Source organism: Hibiscus syriacus, unplaced genomic scaffold, assembly GCF_006381635.1.
Source record: "Hibiscus syriacus cultivar Baekdansim isolate YM2019G1 unplaced genomic scaffold, ASM638163v2 tig00002919_pilon, whole genome shotgun sequence".
Classification (NCBI taxonomy): Eukaryota; Viridiplantae; Streptophyta; class Magnoliopsida; order Malvales; family Malvaceae; genus Hibiscus; species Hibiscus syriacus.
In genome coordinates, this window is record NW_024061957.1 from 149,012 (window position 1) to 172,008 (window position 22,997).

At 34.6% G+C, this 22,997-nt stretch overlaps 3 protein-coding genes across 4 annotated transcripts; 2 read left to right on the top strand and 1 right to left on the bottom strand.

Annotated features, from left to right (window-relative positions):
* Positions 1 to 14: 14 nt before the first annotated feature.
* On the top strand, positions 15 to 912 carry LOC120164005 (amino acid transporter AVT6A-like). Its single transcript, XM_039173783.1, has 2 exons — positions 15 to 231; positions 756 to 912. Exons 1-2 carry the CDS (start codon positions 35 to 37, stop codon positions 892 to 894), a joined length of 336 nt encoding a protein of 111 aa, XP_039029714.1. The 5' UTR covers positions 15 to 34; the 3' UTR covers positions 895 to 912.
* A 1,302-nt stretch (positions 913 to 2,214) lies between these two features.
* LOC120164016 (kanadaptin-like) lies at positions 2,215 to 9,531 on the top strand. 2 transcript variants are annotated; one of them, XM_039173790.1, is made up of 12 exons: positions 2,215 to 2,614; positions 2,700 to 2,785; positions 3,564 to 3,643; positions 3,852 to 3,907; positions 4,890 to 4,938; positions 6,148 to 6,294; positions 6,759 to 6,854; positions 7,060 to 7,173; positions 7,283 to 7,416; positions 7,672 to 7,913; positions 8,265 to 9,074; positions 9,196 to 9,529. In XM_039173790.1, the coding sequence occupies exons 1-12, from the start codon at positions 2,286 to 2,288 to the stop codon at positions 9,243 to 9,245; spliced, it is 2,193 nt and encodes a 730-aa protein (XP_039029721.1). In that variant the 5' UTR covers positions 2,215 to 2,285; the 3' UTR covers positions 9,246 to 9,529. The 2 variants fall into 2 exon arrangements, with proteins under 2 accessions (XP_039029721.1, XP_039029726.1); XM_039173795.1 differs by having other exon boundaries at positions 2,451 to 2,614; positions 3,572 to 3,643; positions 9,196 to 9,531.
* A 3,382-nt stretch (positions 9,532 to 12,913) lies between these two features.
* Positions 12,914 to 16,109, bottom strand: LOC120164034 (rhamnogalacturonan I rhamnosyltransferase 1-like). Its single transcript, XM_039173805.1, has 8 exons — positions 15,083 to 16,109; positions 14,718 to 14,785; positions 14,544 to 14,632; positions 14,276 to 14,441; positions 13,887 to 14,176; positions 13,599 to 13,803; positions 13,370 to 13,524; positions 12,914 to 13,249 (listed from the first exon to the last, which is right to left on the bottom strand). Exons 1-8 carry the CDS (start codon positions 15,399 to 15,401, stop codon positions 13,003 to 13,005), a joined length of 1,539 nt encoding a protein of 512 aa, XP_039029736.1. The 5' UTR covers positions 15,402 to 16,109; the 3' UTR covers positions 12,914 to 13,002.
* Between the last annotated feature and the right edge of the window lie 6,888 nt (positions 16,110 to 22,997).

Genomic DNA, 22,997 nt, shown 5'->3' on the forward strand with positions numbered 1-22,997 from the left:
ATTTCCCATTGTTTTCTATCCACTGCGACTCAACATGGATGGCCTCCTCTTCCCTTCTGCAAGGCCTCTAGTTCTGTCTAATACGAGGTTTGCATGTATAACTGTCGGACTCATCACAGTTATTTTCTTGGGAGCTAATTTCATACCCAGTATCTGGGATGCTTTCCAGTTTATCGGAGCAACTGCTGCAGTTTGCCTTGGGTTCATCTTTCCTGCAGCGGTTACTCTTAGGTGAGTTTTTGGTCTTCCGATTCAATTAGATATCAGCTACGTTTTAGTTTCCCTGCTTTCACATCTGCGATCAACTTTCTCTTGTCATACGTTAGAGATTGTTTATACATGTGAGATAAAACTTGAAACTGAAACATCATTGGCAGTGGCTCGGAAATGTAGGGTTCAATTGCATACAAAACTTGGTTTGTATTGAAACCTGGGGAGACATGTTTTTAGTGTTCGATATCTCGAAACGTTCGGTGTGTTCAATTATCCAGAATCATGAGATGTTACCATTGCCAGGCTCTCGTGATTCTCATTATCGGTATTATTAATCGTGAGTATCCTCTTAGGTTCGTTTTTGATGTTATGTGGATGTTATTGAAAATTGTTGCTCCTGCCTCATCTGCCCTACTCATTTGCGTAATATTTTCATGTTTAAGTTCGTATCCGTCTTGATCGTTTTCAGTGGACATACAATTTGCCATATCAAGTGTCGAATATCAATTGTTAGTCTAATTCTGTTTCCATTGGCGTTTCAGGGATCACCACTTCATAGCAACAAAGAAAGACAAGATCTTAGCTCTTTTCATGATTATCCTTGCCGTATTCTCGAACGTGATAGCCATATACAGCGACGCCTACGCCCTCTTAAAGAAGAATTCAGGACCCAGGGCATGATCTATGTAAGCAATTCCCTTGGTTTTTACATCTCGACATCCTTGAAGACACCTGGTTTTTATAGAATCATCCTATGTATATTTCGAAACTCCGGGTTTTCGAAGGAGGTTTGATTAAGCTATATGATAAGATTGTAGGGCAGTGTATGAAGTTCATGCATCATACGCCCCATGTACGCTTAATGCTTGATTTTGAACATTGTTAAATCAAGTTGTGAAATAGTAAATATGGAGTATTCAGATCAATAATGGGTTTGCTTACTGTTAGCCTTCTAGGGACTGTTCCTGAAATAGCCCTAGAAAATTAAAAATATCATCTTCCATCTGTTTTTTAACAGTGAATATATGTACTGAAAATTGTGTTAGTACTTGAAAAGATATTTTATAAATGGAATTTTAGTATTATTACATGTTTTATTTAACCTTACAGATGATAAGGTTTAGGATAACAAGAAGATGAAACCCTTTGTTCTAGCGAAATTCATGTGGATATATGTCCCAAAGTTTTATTTGTAGGATAATGGAACTATCAATAGTTCTATTAAAACCGTTTAATAATAACGCTTTTAACTGTATATATATATATATATATATATATATATATATATATATATATATATATATTTATCGAATCTACGAATAGTCGAATATTGATCCATCCGTGTTTAAACAATAGGTAACTCTCCTATTGTGCGACCTTGATTATAAAATTTTACATAAATTTTAATTTATAAATATTTCAATTTAAATTTTATTATACAGGTTTAGAAATAATAATATACAACTATAGAAGACCATCAAAACCGATTCTGTGATTTTTGGTCTTAATGCTTGGACCCGTAACCCATTGTTAGATCTAGGGATGTACATGAGACTCGGACCTGATGGGTTTTGATATAAATGGGTCGAATTTATTTCAAAAAAATTGGGATCTGGTTGGGTTTTTTTAGAAGTTGTGTTTGAATCAGGTCGAATTTGAATTTAGCGTGAAAAATATCCGATCAGACCCAAGAAAAATATATAATTTTACCTTTATATTTAAGGAGAATTTCAATAATACTTATCTATATATTATTTTTTTCAATTAAATTCTTATTTTTATTTAATAAAAATAACATTTATTTAATAAATATATTATTTCGAGTAGGGTTAGAATTTTATCTCAAAAAGTCAAACAAAATTCGGGTCAGGTGAAAATATATATTTTTCAAATAAAGTCAAGTTCAAGTGGAAGAATTATAATTTTCGAGTCGAATTGGATTGATTGAAAATCCGACCCGACCATGCTCATCCCTATTACTTAGATCCGCCTTAACTTTGCTCGCTGTGCCGCCTTACCCTCAAACTTGTGCAAATCCTCTCCTTTTGTCTCTCTCTCCCCCTCCCGCAACCATGACTATCACGATGGGTCCACCGCCTCCCCGGAATCCTAATCCCTCGACCGAACCCGAAACGGAAGCCCAAGACGTATCCGAAACCAATACAGCCAAAACCTCGATGGGTCCTCCGCCGCCACCTCCTCCCATAAACCCTAACCTGCAAAATCCCCAAGACGAAGAAAAACAAGCATACTCAAATGTGGAACCCAATTCAATTGAAAGGCCATTAAATTCAAACCAATCATCTGTCCCTTACACAATCCCTCAGTGGAGTGGACCTCCTTGTCATCATTTCTTCCTCGAGGTGCTTAAAGATGGCTGCATCGTTGACCAATTTGAAGTGTAATTGTTTTCACCCTTTTAATCCTCCATTCTTATTGTTTTTTTTTGGGGGGATGCTGAAATTTTTTGAACTTTGTTTGTGTAGGTATGAGAAGGGAGCTTATATGTTTGGGCGTGTTGATCTCTGTGATTTTGTGCTTGAACATCCCACTATTTCGAGGTTTCATGCTGGTAAATATTTTTATTTGATTATGCAAATATGCAATGTGCAATAAATGAGGAATTTAATAGCTTGAATTTGGTTGGTTAAGTTGGAAATGTCTGTAGAATAAAACATGGACTATAGTGGATTATTTTGTTGGGATTCTATCAATTAGAAAAGAAATTTTACGGCCTTAAAATGGGAAAAGTGAGCGGATTCCCAGTAAAAGGAGCAAAGTTTTTTTTTTGGTTTCCTTTTTGTAAAGTTCAGATCATTATGGTTACGGTTACGCAGAGTTACATATTTCAAATTCATTGTGAAGGCTATCAAACCTTAACCTATTTTAATCTTTTCACTGGCCAGCAAAATGTTAATCTTTGTACATTTCATGCAATATAGCTTGTCTGAGTTGAAGTCTTTTGTCTGCTGTTTGAAGTTTCTACTTTATAATAAAACCATATTAAATTGACTGAAATGAATAGCGTCTCTGGCTTGTGATATTGTTGTGCAATGATTTATCAAACTTCTCTAAAATGACCAACTCTGTACGCTCTAGAAGCTAGAGTTGTCATAGATTCCATGATTAGTGCATTCTCTGGTTTCCAATTTACTCACTTGTACAATATGATGTTTTTATGCTGCGTGTTGTAAATCTTTTTTTTCTCTCTCTGTTTTATCCGTGTAATGCTATTGATAGACTGTTGTTGCATTTCAAATATCTATGGTTTTATGCACAAATTTTAATTTCAAGGACTGCTAAAGTTAATGTTCCTTTTGTTATTCTTAATCATCGTTTCTCTTTACTAGTGCTTCAGTTTAGGAGCAGTGGCGAGGCCCATCTTTATGATCTTGGCAGTACACATGGCACTTCTGTCAATAAGAATCAGGTATTGCTGTCCAACTTTATTATATTTGTTGTACCAAGTTGCATTTTACCATGCTAAAGTATTTCAGTTTTTATGTTGGATTTTCTGCTAAGATGGTAACACGTTTAAAAGGTCAACTTTCTGCTCTGTAGTAGGAACTTTGTGTTTAGAGGCCTATCTTTATGTCTTGTGCTTGCAATATCATGCTGAGTTTTTTCCGCCATCTTAGGTGACTAAAAGGACTTATGTGGACTTACACGTGGGTGATGTCATTCGATTTGGCCAGTAAGTAGACTTTTGCGTGCTTGTCTTTATTTGCTCATAGCTTTATTTCTCCATCTTTCTTCCAATGCCATCCATTTGTTTGATTCTCCTTTTGATTTTCCTTACTCATTTTACTGTTATCCCATGGATGTATGTGATATCAGTTTTAGAGCCAAAATTTGATTGAGGATTGCACACTATTGTGAGACAGGAGCTTTATCTATTTTATAATATTTTATTATTTCAGCTTTATTTTATAGTAATATTTATTAATTATTAGACGTGATAGATGGCTAAGGCTAGGGTTATCAAGTACTTTTAGGTTATTAGATAGACATCTTTAGGGTTTAAATCTATTTTTAGAATTATAACTTTACTTGCAAGAAAACAAACCCGTATAAATAAGTTGTAGGCTTTACACTTTACAGCCAACTTAACTAATTATTATCTCTGAATTAATAGAGAGGAACTAGAGGTTTTCCATAACCCTAAGTTTTCTCGAGTTCCATCTCCTTTCCCATTCATATTTCATTCATAATTCCATTGCTTTAATGCTGCTTTTCTTCCCACCCACCTCATATTCTGATGTGCATATATGTCTCTTGTCCGTTCTAAAGGACTATCTGGCTTACGCAGTTATCCCTTTACTGTAGTCTACATTATGGTGGGAAAATTGATGCAAATATTTGCCATAGAAGACATGTTTTCTTCACTTGTAAATTCGTCAGTTATTTTTTTTGTAGACACAAATATAGAAGGGGTGGGTGTGGGTGGCTAGTAGGGAGTTTGCAGATGATGCATTTAAGTTTATGTAGGTTTTATGTTTAGTAACTTGGGTCTCAGTGTGCCCTAAAATTTTTAAACGTTTTAGTTCTTTATTGATCTCACCTTTTATATTGCATTAGTATTTTCTTGTTTAACTTATTAAAGGAAAAAGAAAAGTGGGAGAGAAAGAAAGATGTCATACCAGGTTCTGATGGATTTTTCTCATTTTTATTTGTAGTTCAACGCGCTTGTATATTTTCCAAGGGCCATCTGAGTTGATGCCACCGGTAAGACTTTTATGCGACCTATTTTGGTTATTTATTCTTTCATTTGATATTAATTTCTATTTAGGGGTTGAAGTGTATAACAGATAGAATTACCTTTTTCACTTAAAGTATTTTGTTTGTTTGTAAATCTTTTCTTTATTGGAATTTCCAGTTTCTTATCTTGCCATCAAATATGATCACATGTTGGTTTTGTTTTATGAAATCTTGTACATACCCTTGAAAGTGGCATTCATGTAGGCAAAAGAAATCCCGTCATGTTCCAGATTTTTTTCATTTTAGTTTATTCATAAATACCCTCATACCTATCTAATTTTTTAGTGGTGGACAATTAAAATATCACGTGACAGCATCCAACAACCAAAATATTTTATCTTTAATGCTCTGAAATCTGAATCCTGTGGAGCAGTGGCTCAGATGGGTTACTAAATTTTCTTAAACCTCTGAGCTTTCTGTTAATTAATGAATTTCTTGCCAACTTTTTGTGTGGAACAATTCTTTTTCTTTTTACATTTCAAAATAAAATAAAATAAAATATGAACCAAGCAATGAAAGTAGTGGTAGGCAAATCAACAATTTAGATTTGAGTTGTAGGCTATAATCAAGTGATCCCTTGAGTGAAATGTGTCGTCAAATAGAGAAATTGAGAGAAAAAATATAATGCTTTTTCATATTAACATTGCTCTTATATGCTAATTACAATAAAAACCTATTCCTAAGATTAAGCCACATTATATGCCTAAAATATAATTACACTATATTACATCTTATAACAAAATGTTGTCTCAAATGAGCCCTTATTTGAAAATGAGATCAGATAAGCCTTTGAAACTTGATTATAGAAATTTCAAATAATGACTCAAATAAGGGCTCAGGTGAGACAACATTTCATTTCGGAGCTTAATTAATTATCACCTAATTTGACTGGGGCCAATTTGTTATATAAACATTCAGTTATTATATTATTTATATTACATGACATCTTTTCACGAATATGTTTTGATGGAATGCTTTATTGGTTTATATGTTCTGGATTACAACTTTTTTTCTTCTTTAACATTCTGTTCTGATCTGTTCTTCTATTGGAAGAACTAGAAAGAAATGCAGCATTGTTTTATTGTTTTGGTCATTGAACTTGTAATTCATATGTTCTTTATGAGATTGTCTTTATTGTGTTCGATTGCTGTAATTTAATTGCTATTTGTGTTGTAGGAAAAAGACTTGAAAGTCATCAGAGAAGCTAAGATCCGAGAAGAGATGTTAGACCGGGAAGCTTCACTTAGACGAGCAAGAGCAGAAGCATCTCTTTCCGATGGTATCTCATGGGGCATGGGAGAGGATGCTATTGAAGAAGCTGAGGTTTGTACTACGTAGAAACTAATATAATGCTTTGTAGTTTTTTTTTGGGTTTATGTTCTATGTGATTAAAACAATGTTTTTATGAAAAAAAAATTGGACTCTTCCTCCCAAAATTTGAATGATTGCAATGGCACAGTTGTTTTTCTTTAGGATCCACTTCATTCCATCAGCTACCAATCAGATGATTGTAATGAATTTGATGACTTCGTTCCCTGCAGGCAATTAAGTGTTGATTTCTTATTCAATTGCTTCAGCATTAGGCTCTCTTATCATTTTCTCTCTTTTTATTTATTTATTTGTGTGTGTGTGTTTGGGGGGGGGGGCAGTGCTTGCCATTTTCACTTGATGGCCACGTATATTGTACATTTTTATTTCATACCTTAATTTCCTATTGTTTCCATTGCAAGACTAAAAGATGTTTTTTGTTAATTTTATTTTCTTATTAATGTCATTTGGATATCCAGGATGATGCTGATGAAGTGACTTGGCAAACCTACAAAGGGCAGCTTACAGAGAAGCAGGAGAAAACCCGGGATAAGATAATAAAAAGGACTGAAAAGGCAAACCCTTTTTCTTTGATGTCCTATGAAATGAATTTAGTAACACATTTCTTTTCGTCATTTGAGCTGTTTGTTTTAGTTGTCTAAACTTTCTTTCTAGATCTTTAGATTCAACTTGCAGATATCACCTTCTGATCTATTTCGCGTTTGTGTTTTTCTATTTGTTTGTCTTAATTATTATTATTTCAACTTGTTCTGGAAATAGATTGCCCATATGAAGAAAGAGATAGATGCAATACGAGCCAAAGACATTGCACAAGGTGGGTTGACACAAGGCCAACAAACTCAGATTGCTAGGAATGAACAAAGGATGACACAGGTATGTTGGAAGTTATGTGGATAGGAGTCTGGTGCATTTCTATTGGATTATATACTTTGATTGTGAAGAGAAGTCAAAGAATATTTCTGACACAAATCAATTTTGGTAGATACTGGAGGAGCTTGAAAGCTTGGAAGAGACTCTAAACGACAGTATCCGTGAAAGCATAGGTGCCCGTGCTGGAAAGATTTCTCGCGGTAAGCGAAAAGGAGGGCCAGAGGATGAGGAGGAGGACCTTGAAAGGTAATTGCCATTTTGAGAAAACAAGAGATTTTATGTTACCTTTGCTGCCAAAGTTGTTGAAACGCATGCAAATTTTTGTTATATACTTGGTTACTTGTCTAAAATATATACGTAATTACCTGTTATTGCATTTATTTTTCTTAGTTTTCTTCTCTTCTTTAAGCATATCAGAAGGACGAGCCTCTGGTTTGTTCTTCAGTTGACTTACGAAGCTAGATAAATGTTTGATGCTCATAATGATTTTTGGTTCTTCAGTGACGATGATGACTTCTATGACCGAACAAAGAAGAAACCCACTGTGCAAAAGGTTGGTGAAACCCAGTCTATTGAAACTGCTGATAGTCTTCTTGATAAGAGAGATGCCATCACAAAAGAAATTGAAGGCAAGAAAGAGTTGCTGTTGAGTGAGAAGAATAAAATGGCATCAGAAACTGGCTTAGAAACTGAAGCTGGAGATGCACTTGATGCTTACATGTCTGGGCTTTCATCCCAGCTAGGTGAGTTATTTTTAAACTAAAATATGTGTGTCTGTGTGTGTATATTCCTACAAGTTTATAAAATATGCAGAATGCTGTTGTTGAAAATAGTTAAAAACACATTGTCTTTCCTTCTACATTTTCTTAGGCTTCTTCTAATGGCAACCTTCTGCTGCTTCCTTTTTCCTTTGAAAGCAAAGTATAAAAAGAAGCCTTAGCATACAAAAGCAAAAATGTTTTCCAACAATTAATGAATAAACTACTGAATCATGGATAATGTAAAAAGGAAGAACTTTTACTTGGCAATCTAAAGAAGCGTAGAGTAAATAGTGAAATGCCTGTAGCCAACTAGGCTGATTCTTTCTTCATCAGAGCTTGATAGGACAGAGCAACTTGGGAAGGAACTTTCTGCCCTTCAGACTGAGTTGGACCGGATCTCCTACCTGTTGAAGATTTCGGATCCAATGGGAGAAGCTGCTAAGAAAAGGGATACAAAGGCACAAGTACCAGCACCCGAAAAGTCTAAACCTCCTGCAGCTGTTGTCCAGAAGCAGACTCCAAAGGAACCCAAAAAAATCAGTACATCTACAGAACCAGAAAATTCTCCCATGCAGAAAGAGGCAGTTGCAGATGTCTGTACCGAATCAACAAAGAAACCAGAAGAGAATCTTGTTAGTGATACATCTGAGGGGGAAAAAGTTATCCATACCATTGCAAAGCCACAGTGGCTTGGTGCTGTTGAGAACAAGGAAATTAAAGAATCAAATCAAGTAATAGAAGTAGATACAAATGAAGTTGATGAATTTGTTGACTACAAAGATAGGAAGAAAGCACTTGGAATTGTGGACAATTCACAGGTTAAAGAGCCAGGAATTGAAACTGCTTCCTCCGGTCTGATTATAAGGAAACAGAAACAGGTTAAGAAACCCGATGTGGATGATAAAGCCTTGGATCAATCTACGGCATCCGCTACAGGTGCTGAAGAAATTGCACAGAATGCTGTGGCACTGTTACTGAGGCACACTAGAGGGTACCATGCAGATGATGAGGAATTGTATGAAACCCCTGATCTGTTGGCCAGAAATCAATCTAAGAACGAGAAGAAGCCGAAACGAGTGCTTGGACCTGAGAAGCCTTCATTTCTTGATAGCAATCCAGATGAAACATGGGTTCCTCCTGAAGGTATTCATTTGGGTTTAACCGTAGCATCTGTAATGTGTACCGATGAATGGATTGCAAACATGATTTCATTCATAGGAATTGCACTGTGATTTTTATTTTAAAAACTCTATGTTCCTTGCAGGGCAATCTGGTGACGGTAGAACTAAGTTGAATGATCGATATGGGTATTAGTGATTCTTGTCCTTATATCGTTTGAATTGGAGGTGCAACGCAATCTTAGTAGTGTGCCATTCATGCTCTGAAGATACTGTACTGCTAACACGGTTGGCATAAATTGGCACCTCCGCACCGGGGGATTAGCATAGCATATTCGTCACGTGAATGGGTTGAGATGTCCATTGGTTGGATGTCTTTACCGGAAAATGTGTAGGAATGAACAGAGATATTGGAGATGGTATTGGTACAAAAGAATGAGCTAGAACATCACATAAAAATTTGATTCTATGCTTTTAATGTAAAGATCAAATATATTATATGTGCTATTGTCCAATAGAAAGATTAATCTGAGTTTGTACTTCAAGTTTTGCCGTGATCAACCATGGCACATCTTCTCCTGCCAACTGCTCAAAAGTTTTTTTTAATTGACAAATAATTCATTTAAGCCGAGGTAGGCAGTATGCTTATCTTTTTTACTATATTAAGACGTGCTGTATTTCTTTTTACATGCATTGGGACATCGGTTTCAGGTCGAAGACGCCCGCACCCAAGCTTCGACCTGTGCGGACAGACCCAACTTAATCAACGATTTCTTCAAGGCATCCTTTTAGGGTTGCATGATCCTATCTTGTAGCATCGGTTGAATTTCTGCTCTCACCGCCTTATGCCGATGACCGATACTTATCAAACTGGTCGGATTCCAATTTTGGTTACTGATTCGACCAAGTTTATTATAAAATTAATAAAACTGTGAAAAGATATAACACAAATATATCCTTCGTTCAGGTTACAGAAACAAATCCGTATAAGCTTGGTTTGGTTTTTTGTCTCAACCGAATAATGCTTAGTTCTATCATGTCTGCCCAACTTTGATGAGCATGCAGGCGCAGCATCGTTCATATACAGTGGCGAAAAAACTTTTTTTAAAATTTACATATAAAATATTAAAAATATAAATTTAACATCACTTTAAAAAGTATGGACACTTTGAAATTTTTGGAAAAAAATCCTTTTATAAATTTTATATATATGTTTTTTTTTTTGAAAAATTCACATCATTCGTTTAAATTCGGATATTATAATTCTAATTTTCTGATTTTGCTATAGTAATATAGATTGAAAAAGGAAAAAATCAAGCATGTCCATCCCAAACATATTGGTGTATCTAATATTAACCTGAGTCCAATAGTATAGCAAGAGGAAGCATAATTGTTTTCGTGAGTTACTTTTTTGAACAGATAAATGATCACAGGTTCGCAGACAATTTAATGGACTGTAATAGAATGATGTTGACATTCCATTTGCAAATACTCAGAACTCAATTGAGTCATACTTGGGTAATGCTGCTCCTTTTAAAACATTGAATCGTACCCCTGAGCTAGTTAACATGCACACACAATTCCTACTCACAAGGAGTCTGTCGCTGAGTCTCTGAAGATGGTGTATCAGTAGAGTGCCCTTCCCACTCAGTAAATGAGCAGTAGGACTTGATTATCAGAGATGAATCAGTAGGCTTGTCAAGTGCCTGAACTGATTGATATTCACAATTGAAGTTTTTCCTTTGATGAATATGTAGGAAAATGATTGGTATTGGATGCAGGGTTTACCTGTTCCAGACAGAGGTGTGCGTGCATGCACACATATATATATATATATAAACATGAGAAGCTGCTTTGTTATTTCTACGGTATTATGTAATCACAGTATCTTCCATTTTCCATATGAAAAGCTTTTGCCTTTTCTTTTTAGGCTCGAATGATGTTTCTTCTGTCATTACCAGGTGTGCGGTCAGGAGTTTTTTGCTGTAGACTATAGGTTTGATGATTTTGCATTTTGTAACGTCGTGAAGGAGGAAATTTAGTGAATTTAGGGTGTACAAGGGAAGGGAACAATGTCCTTCAATCTTACCTTGCTTGTCTGTTTTGAGTTAGACACTTATTGCTTGTATGACCTGGAAATTTAGATTCCCAACACCAGTAAACGGTGGCGTATCATTGTGCCAATTCAGATTCGAATTGTGGGTGTAGGGACTAGGGACTAGGGATGGTAACAAAATATATGATTTAAAATAAAATAAAATATAAACTCAAAAATATGTGAGTGAGTAAATGGAGTAGTTTATCTACTATTTTATTATGAGTTGTAGTTGACATATTCTTGGATGTTACAGGGTGGAGAGAGTTTAGGTGTATAATAATCTCTTAATTGAGTATAATTAGTTAATATTGATTTCAAAAATAGATTAACAGTCTCAAAAATATTTTAACGTCTTTAATATTATACAAATTAGATTAAAAAGTATTATATGTGTTTAATTAATATTTCAAAAGTACAATAAATAAAGAAGTAAAAAATTCTTTGAACCTGATTTATGTATTAGGTAGAAATCCATATGTCAGGTTTTGTCTTTTATGATTAGAAAACACATTGTAAAATACTTAAAATAAACAGATTAAGATATCTAATCGGTCAACATTAATTAAGTGCCATTGGGCTGCTAAATGAAAAAAAATAAACTAATCCTTTAAATTATGATATAGTGATCTTGATCTTATCTTTTTCATCATATCCAATGCCAGGTTGAGAGCAGTTTTCGTGGAAGACCTCTGTAGGATAGTAGGCTACCCCCAACGCCAGGTTGAGAGTAGCTTCCGTGGAAGACCTCCGACAGTCAGAATTATGAATTATCCACTGTGAGACTCGATCCCACGACCACAAGGTTAAGAGCCTTCCGCTTTACCAACAGAGCTAGACGACCAATTTTTAATCACTAAAGTCCTCATGGGATTAATTCTTTCCATCATTTGAATCATGGAAAAGAATCAAAGATATAGGAGCTTAAAACCCAAGATGGGAACTATGAACCATCTCATATACTACAAAAATACGTTTAAACAACTTCAAATTTAATATTTTTATATATAATCACTAATATTTCATTTATTAGTTGTTTAATATATTTTAATTGATCTAATAGTAAAAAATTCTCATCTTATCTCATTTTATACGAGTTCAAACTTTAATATTTATCTTAGAATATGATACTTCTATTTAATTTTTAGGTAGTTGATATCGGTGAAAAGTATGAAACTTTATAGGAAATAACCCACTTTTAGGAGATGGAGATGGAGATGTGTGGGGGCAGAGAAAGCTACATTGAGGGGATAGAACTGCCGCACATGTTTGGGTGAGTGTCACACATATGGTTTTGACTACTTGGTGGGATTTGGGTGGATCACCCCACAATTACCAAGTTTTAATTTTTATCAAAGTTTTCAACTTTCTTTCTTGGATCACTCATTTCCTCTATTTCTTCAACTCAACCATCCTAAATTTTATGTATGTGAAAGAGGAGAGAGACATCTAGGGATTTTGAATTCTTCTAAATGGAATTTCTTGGTGCAGGAGTCATTTTCCATTTTTTTTTAATGGGAGTTCATGTTTTGAACAATGTACTGTAATTCCTTGGAATACACTCCATATATATTTATGTTCCTTTTGGGGTTTATATATTAAAAAATGTCTAATTCTGATTCCGATGTACTTTAAATTCAACATAATTTGGTTATTTTAATGTTATAGTACAACTAATTTAAATAATTAATACTCTCTGATTAAGCTTTGGAACCACGGCTGAAAACTAAATAAAAAGTAATAACCTAACAAAAACAAATTGGGATCTGCATTATTTGCGAGTTATGTCTGGTAATAAATATGTATTTCAAGTACAAAAGTATAATTCAAGATCATAATTTAACCACCATTATTCGCCTCATCTTCTTCTCAAAGGTTCATCCAACAGTTGTAGACATTCATGTGGATTCGAATAAAAATAATCTTCTTCTTTCGGTCTATCCAGAATCACGACCCGTTTCTTTGGGTTTCCCATTCTATTCGAATGAACTTCCTTCACGGTATCGGAGAACTCCTCCCAGCTTAACAATCCATTTTGGTATTGATCTATTAACTTGACTAGAAGTTTTCGGTCTAGTAAGATGGTTTTCTTGAACCCCAAGAATCTGGAACGTGTTAAACAGGGAAATTGCCAATGTAAATCAGACCGAACTCGAACAGGCCATCGATATGATGCGAGCTAAGAAAAGAATGGTAAAGTGTAAATTTTAGGCTTAATATGTTACCTCCGATGGCCTTCGACAACTTTGGCCATGTTTCCATCGTATGTCGGAACAAAAATGTCGCTTTCTATGGCGACTAGATAATCCAATGCTGCCATTTGGGATGAGTGGTTTTGGAAGAATTTCAAGTCCGATCGAAGTAGAGTCTCCTTCCTGACCTGTTTTACAAGAAACGACGATTGTTAGGGTATATACATACGCATTGTAGTTGCAGAAACTACAGTTTACTGACCAGATTAGGAAATGCTTCTGCCAACGGAGCCATCCGACTAGCACCACCATAAATTTCTCCGGCAGCAATGTAAATTTGGACGTTGCGGTCAATACCGAGCGCTTTTAATACTAGAGATGTTTCTTCGGGAGTCAAAGGGCACAATCCTTCTTTCCTTTTCATCTCTGAATTCATTATTTTTTCCTTCCACCAAGGATAAGCATACCTAATAGCATCGGATTCGCCGTGATTAGTGAAGGGATGGCAAAATTTATAGTTATGGAAACGACAAACAAGCTTATGGCTTACCTCATTCTCGTAAGTTCTTCCTCTTCCTCGCTGTTGCAGCCATGAGTGCAGCCTGAAAAGGCCAACATGTCCATTTCATAACGGAGATGAAGCACAAGGAAAGGGCCTTTCTCCCTTAAAATCTTGACAACTTTCCTACCCAATTCCTCGATTTGGGAAGTAAACCTCAGTGCATTGAAATTTACACGGCAGCGCAGCTTCTGAATCTCGAGGGGTAGTTCGTTATTTGCAAACCGAGTATCGGTTTTATTCAACTGTACAACTTTGTGCTTTCGCACAAGAGGAAGAATCTGCAAGCAATTACTCCAGAAATTAGCTGCAATTTAATGAATAGTGAACAATTCCAAGCCACCAAAGCTTATTCCATCTTCAAGCTATAGGAAACTAACCTGATGATCATAATAAGAAATATCGGACCAACTGACCGGTTGCATAGAGAGGAACATTCCTTGATCAACCCGTCGCTGAATTCGAGGTGGTAGTTCCTTCAATATCCGAACCTCATCCCTCAAGGAAGTAATGAAGTGTTCAACATCAAAAATGTCCTTAAACTCACTGATATTACGAACACCAATTAGACGATCATGTTGAATTGCAGGGCATAATTCTAAAACTTTTTAATTGTCCAGAAACAAAGGCTAAATAAATAGCATGTACCTAGGGTCATTCCAGAATGAGGTTTTATCTAGTTCCGGGACAATAAGCGTGACATTTAGGTATCTGGCAATGGCAACCATGTCGCAAATCTGCAAATCGAACCAGGAAACGACACAAAACGGTTAGCATCTGAACAGGAAAGTTATGAGAAAAAAAAACCGGTTATCGACTTACCGCAGCTCGCATTTGGTTAAGTCCTCCATTGCAGGAAACCATAAGATAACCATTGTTCTTATATAACCCTGCAAAAACAACCATCAAATAAGAACAGTAATCATAGACAACTTGATTGGGAAAAAGATTATAAGAAGCAAAGTCTTTGTTAAGGACTTAAAAGGCATCTTTGGCAAAATTTGGCTGTTCAGGAGAAATGAAAATATTGCAGAGAAACACCAAATATAGAACAAAATGAAAATTGTTGAAATCAATGATGGCATACTCAAGAAATTGCAAATTAAAATCATATCAGATGGGGAAATGGGAACTCTTCATTCACATATAAAATTAACATTGAAACAGAGAAACCTTGGGAAACTTACTTTTTGGAGGAAGGATGAGTTTTGGTGGAATAGAAGACAGTTCAGCAACCAAAGGCAATTCAGAATCAGATTGAGTGAAACAAGAAGGCCAACCTTTCAAGAATTTCGGACCAAACATTTCTCCCAATGCCATCAATTGAATAAAGCAAGTCCATAACAAAATTGTGGTTAATGCCCTTAACATCCATAGCTTCATTCTAGGCCTTGAAACCATTGAGTTCTTTAACTTCTCCACTTTCCCTTCCCCAAAGATCTTAATCTTCATTTCCCACTGTTTCTTGTAATCACACTTTCCACTTGTTTCTTCTATTCTACACATTGTAAATTACCCCTTCTCACCTTAATCTCAACTCAATAACAACAAACACTTGAGTTTAAAGTTCCCTTCCACTTGATCCAAAATTCAGGCTTTTAATCAAATATAATGCAAAAGAAGAAGAAGAAGAAGAAAGAACAGCTACGAAACTTCAGGTTGTTTTTGTAACAAGATAAGGTGATTTCTGGTAATTTTAATCAGCTTAATCACCAGCTCCTTCAACCTCTAAACTTCCCTTGTAACCAAACTTTTGCATTAAAAAAATAACTAAAGCCTAAGATTCTTTGGAACAACTAAACTATTATTTCACATAGAAACAACAGCTCCACCAAGCTTACCAAAAGCAAAACTTGAGAAAGAAAAAAGAACCCCAGATTTAAAAGCTACACTTGTTTTGGCTAAAACCTTGTAAACACTCCACATACATTACCAAAATAAGCAAAACCCAGAATTTATATGGTTCGGTTTCAACTAAATCTCTAATAACATCCCCTCCCAAAAAAAAGCTGTCTTTCAAACCGATCCAAAAAGCTTGTTTCTTCAGCTTATAACAGAATGCTAAAAAATGGGAAAAAGCTCAATTGAGGTTCATGCTTTTTCCGGTGAAAGTTCCGACCAGATCCCGGCAAGGTCGGTGCCGGTGAACTGCTCAAAGAGATACCAAAGCTGTGAGCTTGAGAGAATGAGAAATGAGAGAGAAAGAGATAGAGATATGAAAAGGCGAGCTTTGAGTTGTGGTTTAATAGATGGCAAAAGCTAAAAGCCTGCAATTAAGGCATTAATGTGTCGTAGGATCTTCACTGCTGTTTGTTGACAAATTAGGATAATATTTATAAATAAATTTTAGCTGCAATTTTAAACGGCAATAAAAAACAGTACATCATATTTTCATTGATTTTAATTTTTATTTAGAGATTAATAAGCTTATTTGGTTCATTGGTTGGTCTGTTTTGTTTTATATTTTTCCTATTGTTTTTCTACTCTAAAAAAAGCATGTATAGATCTCAAAATAAAAAATAATATGCTTGCACTTTAATTAAATATATTTACAATATTAACTGTAAATTATTACATAATCTAATTATATATATTTTCTTAGTCATTTTAAATATATATATAAACTCTACCCAATCCAAATCAAATATCATGTAATCTATATATTCTATATATTTATTATTTAGTTTCGATTTTGTTTGGAAGGTTTCAAAAATACAAGTTTGGAATTTCTATTAAATATAACTTTTAATAGTAATAATCTTTTGTTTGACTTTTAACCTCTATTTTGAAAATCGGATCGGATCGATCGGTTCAATCGGAAATCGTTACTTAGTCTGGTTCAATCTAAACTGGTTGAACCACTATTAGTGAACCGGTCAGAACCGCTGAACCGTTCGAACCGGACCGGCTGAAAACCGGAAAAAACCGGGATTTTTTTTTTTAAAAAAAAATTAAACCAAACAACGTCGTTTGTTAAACGAGCCAAGTCGAACTCGAGTATTGCTGAGCTCGAATCGAACTTGAAAACTTTAAAAGTAAGCTCAACTCAACTCAAACTCACAAGCTAAAAATTATCAAGTTCAACTCAAACTCGAAATATAATATTGAAACTTGAACTCAAAAAGGCTTGAACTCAAAAAAAATTAGAAGCTCGATTGAACCCTAAAATTCGAGCTTGATTGAAGTGAAAGAATATTTCACTCAATGCTCACCAAAAGGTTCCATGATTTTAAATGTCAAATTACCTCTATTATTTATAGAAGTTAGTTGTGATGCGCTTCTATGTTTCTTAGCAATGTGAGATTGTTTTGTTATCATATTTTTACTCTTTAGACTTTTGGGATGTTCTTCTATGTTTCTTAGCCATGTGGGGTTGTTTTAAAAAAAAAATAAACCAAACAATATCATTTTGTTATGATTTTTTAACTCCAAATTTATTTTTTAATTATAGTTATATAATTATATTTATTATTTAATATGTTTTACCTTAAATATTATGTTGTAGTTAATTTGAATCATTTTGTTTCACTTGATTTTATGGTTTTTAACTTATATATGGTATGATTTACTTTGAATATGACTTGTGATATAAAAAATTATTTTTTATTAAATATTTTTGATATTTTTATTTAATTTTTTAAATAATGATGACGTCGTTTGGTTCTTCCGACCGGTCGGACCGGTTCGACCGGTTGAACCAGTGAACCGGTAGCATGATCGATTCGCTAACCGGTCCGGTTCTGAAAACCATGCTTTTAACTGTGAAATCATTTATTTGCGGTACAAATAAAAAAACGAATATTAAAAATAATTGATTGATTAGAGGTCTCTTAACCTTGTGGTCGTGGGATCGAGTCTCACGGTGGACAATTCATAATTGTTAGATGTCTTCCACGAAAGTTGCTCTCAACCTAACGTTGGGGACAACCTAATACCCTATCTCTCCCATTATATACGAAAATAGGGTTAGCTTTTTTTTTGTGTATGTGTGTATGTATGTAGGTTTTCCTTTGCATGTATATATATATATACATGTATGTGTGTATGTATGTAGCTAATGATGTTGTTATTGTTTGCGGACAATAAATTTAATATGGATAATGGACCATCTCCATCCAATTAAATCATTCCTAATTCCCAACTAAATTAATTATTATACCATACTCCATAATTTAATTAATAATGTGTGGAAAATAGACTTTTTTGTTCCTAATTTTCCTTCTCTTTTGTTAATTTAATTAGTAGCTTACTCTATATGTACTGTTTAAAAAAGAATGACAGAACATAACAACAACAATAATAAAGCAATAAAGCATAACTAAAGCTTCACTAGCCCACCGAAAATCCCCCTACAATTTAAAAAAAAATAAATAAATTAAAATATTAAATACTTTTTAAAATAGTTTGAGATGTGATTAAAAGACAATATTAATATATGTTTGGAAGTTTTTTAATCAATTGATAATATAAATATCTTACATAAATATTATTGTTCAAACCCAAATAGAAATATTATGATGTCGTCATTCGTCGAAAACAACATATTATGATCGGTTGTTTTAAAGAGATTGTAGATGTTGAAACCGAAAGTTTTACAGTGCGACACTTTTAATATACAACTAAAAAAATATGTTATCGATTTTGTTATATAAATAATAACAAAATGGGTAAAAGAATTATCTAAAATATTATTATTTCTATCTAAAACATCAATGTTTTTAACATTTTCTGTAAAGTGTCCGACAATAAAACTGATAGCGCGTTATCAATTTTGTTAACAAAACCGGTAAAACGCACAATAATAACAAAATTGGTAGAAATAATAATGTTTCTAGTAATTTTTACCGGTTTTGTTATAATTTCATAACAAAACCGATAACACATTTTTTTAACATTATATTAAGAGTGTCACACGTGATCATTTCATAGTTAAAAGAGTTTGTTGAAAACAATAAACAAATAAACCGGGAGAAGATTTTAAAAGCTTCATTTAGGGATGTCTTAGGTACAATAACTTTAATATACGATAAAGAAAATGTGTTATCGGAAATGTTAATATTTTTTAATATTTTCGGTAAAACGCTACCTAAAACATTATTTTTTTCTACCGAAAATGTTAATATTATGCGATACTTAAAATGTTTAATATTTTCGGTAAAACGCTACATAAAACATTATTTTTTTCTACCGAAAATGTTAATATTATGCGATACTTAAAATGTTTAACATTTTCGGGAAAACGCTACATAAAACATTATTTTTCTACCGAAAATATTAATATTGAGTTATACCAAAAATTAATTAGCAAAAATAACATTTATAATAAAAAAATAATATTTTATGTACTATTTTACTGAAAATATTAAAAAGTATTAATATTTTCGTTAAAATTTTTATTGAAATGTATATTAAAACTGTCGTATAATATAATTTTGAGAAAATCGCCTCAGTGACCAAAAAAAAGTTATAATATACGATTTTAACCAACTTTTTTTGGATTTGCCAAAATGACCAACAAAATCGCAACGCGAAATAAAAATCGCAACGCGATCCCCAGAATCGCAAATCAGTTTCCAGAATCGCAACGCGATTCTTGAAAATCGCGATGCGATAGTACAAATTCGCATTGCGATTTTCCATAATCGCAACGCGAATATGAAAATCGCAACGCGAACACATAAATCGCAACGCGTATCCGTAAATCGCAACGTGTATCCGTAAATCGCAACGCGTATGGGTAAATCGCAATGCGTATCCGTATATCGCAACGCGTATCCGTAAACCGCAACGTGTATCCGTAAATCGCAACGCGTATCCGTAAATCGCAATGCGTATCCGTAAATCGCAACGCGTATCCGTAAATCGCAACGATAATCCGTAAATCGCAACGCGTATCCGTAAATCGCAACGATAATCCGTAAATCGCAACGAGAATCTGTAAATCGCAACGATAATCCGTAAATCGCAACGAGAATCTGTAAATCACAACACTGAAATTTTGGGTATATAACACTGAAATCATAAACTAAATCCCTAAATCGCAACTCATTCCATCTCCATCTATCACTCTCTCCGGCGACATCCGTTCCTATATCCAACGACATCCTTCCCCATCCGGCAACAGGTCTTAGTTTCGCATCTCGTTTGTTTAGTTACAACCATGAAATCATCTAATGTTGATCATGTTTGGATAGATTTGTGTTTTGGAGGGTCATGGGATAATGTTAATGGTGTTTTACAATATATGCCTTTACCCATAAATCTTCAACTAAAATTGTCTTTACAAAAGTTAACTTATGAAACTCTAATGCTACGTGTTTCAAATAAATTGAATTTAGAGCCCCTAAGTGGATTTAGGCTATCTTATCAGAGAAATGGTAAAGTTTATTTGTTAACCGACAATGAAGATGTTGAACGATTCATTGCTTACATTAGTGTTTCACAAGATGATGTTACATTGTATGTTGTTGAACCTAGAAGTAGTATTGTTGGGTCAGTAGCGGGTAGTAATCAACTAAGTTTTTCTCAAAACCCACAACCTTTCTCTAATCCAAATCCCAATCAACTTTCAGCACCAAATTCCGGTTTTCGTATTGACCAGTTAGACGATGATGAGCCAACAGAAAAAATTGTGATTACTAGTCAGTATTCGAAATTTGGTCTTGGTCAATATCCGGACTTTGATATTGGTCAATACACGGATTTTGATGATGTTTCAGAAGAAGAAACAGACCATGCGTGTAATGATATTGATATTGGTCAATACCCGAATTTTGATGATGAAACAGCCGTTGCCGAAGAATGTAATGTTGATGATAATGAGGAGGAAGTTACGACTGTGAATGAACATGTTGAACATCCATTCTGTAATTCATATAATCCTGAAGAAGAAAAAGAAGAAGAAAAAGTCCCCGAAGAAAAGAAAATGCCACGGGCGTATAACTGGAATATGCCAGAATTACTTCAGATACCGGAAGAAGAGTTGATAAAGAAAGCAGTTGATTGTTACACAAAAGTTATTCGTATCAAGAAAGATGATTGTTTTGATACAAAGGAAGACTTGAAGATAGCTTTATATACGAAATGTGTGGAAGATGGCTATCAACTAAAAGTTAACAAATCAAGCAAAGATCGTTTCGAAACAAGGTGTATGATTGACAAAAACTGTACGTGGCGTATGATTGCAAAGAGAATAAAAGATTGCAAAATGTTTCAAGTTAGGACTTTTATTGATAAACATACATGTTCAAGAACCCAAGTTTTTCCTCACCATAGACAGGCAAACAAAAAGGTGTTGGGTGGTTTTCTGGCTGAGTTAATGTTTTTGAATGGCAGGGTATATCGGGGACATGAAATTATGACTGACATGAATGCTCGGTTCAAGATTAGTATATCATATTCTCAAGCTTGGAGAGCCAAATGTTATGCCTTGGAATTGTTGAGGGGGTCGCCAGAAGCATCGTTTGCCCAACTGCCGGCTTATTGTCACAATTTAAAGCTGAAAAATCCTGGGTCGGTAACTCATATCAAAACAGATAGAGATGGACGCTTTGAGTTGCTGTTTATCGCCATTGGTGCTACGGTTAGTAAATCAATATAATTTTGTTGACTCATTTTTGTTAGTTACATGCATTTCACATTTAAATGATTATATTTCTTGTGTATATTATTTTGTAGATTCGTTCGTTTATTACTTGCATGCGCCCAGTTATTATAGTTGACGGAGCACATTTGAAAGGTCGATACCTTGGAGTAAACTTATTAGCAGTAGCCATGGATGCTAACAATGGGATATTGCCAATAGCTTACGGGGTTGGCAAATCTGAAACCTCTGATTCATGGACATGGTTTATGGGGCATCTTAGGGATTGCATAGGTCCTATTAGCAATCTGACAATCATATCCGATAGGGCAAACTCAATTGACAACGCTGTTAGAAGGTGTTTCCCAGATGCTTTTCATGGACTTTGTGGTGTTCATTTGTATAGAAATCTAAAATCAAGGTCTGCTGGTATAAAAAAGCACAAATGGACATACTGGAAGGCTGTAAAAGCTTATCGGGAAGTGGATTTCAATAAGCATATAAATTGTTTAAGACGTGTTTTGCCTCAGTGTGCTCAAACACTAGAAGATGTCGGGTTTGAAAGATGGTCAAGAGTACATCAACTTGGAGCAAGATATGGTTTCATGACGTCTAATAGTGCAGAATCAATCAACGCTCTAAGTCGTCATTCCCGGAAATTACCCATTACTATGTTAATGGAGTTTTTTCGAGCCTCTATTCAACAGTGGTACTACAAGAAAAGAAACCATGCAGGTATTATTTCTTTGAATTCGTAACTTATCATATTTATATTTTACTAAGTATTGTTTATTTAAATTTACAGGAACATTGGAACATCGTGTTACACCATGGACTGAAAAAAAGATAACGAAACGTGTTGTGAAGTCAACGTCATGGAGAGTTGAACCATGTTCAAACACTTTGTTTCAAGTACTGGATAATAACTTAAATGGGCTAGTCGATCTAAATGCAAAGACGTGTAGTTGTATGAAATGGCAAACATCTGGTTATCCGTGTGGCCATGTTATAAAAGTTGCTCTTCATTTAAACCAAGATGATTCAAGCGCATACGCTATAGATTGCTACACTACAGAAGTTTATCGACAGACTTATGCCGAGATTGTCTACCCTATTCCACATCCTTCTGAGTGGGACATACCAGATGACTTACAAACAGTTTTGCCACCAGCCATGGACAGAAGGCTACCTGGCCGACCAAAAAGTCACGATCGTATACCGTCTAAGGGTGAAGAGAAGAAGAGATCGACATGTAGTCGGTGCAAGGAAAGTGGTCATACAAGGTTGACATGTGGATCACCAGTGCCATCAAAATCATCTTTTCCTCTACCAAAATATGGATCCTCATCAAAATCCAAAGCTCATATGGTGTGAACTTTGTATTATGTAAACGTTGTTATTCAGTTGTATTATGTAAACGTTTTAACATTTAACATTTTATGTGTATTATGTAAACGTTGCCATCAAAAGCTCATATGCAAACGTTGTATTATGTGGATTTTATGTGTGAACTTTTAACA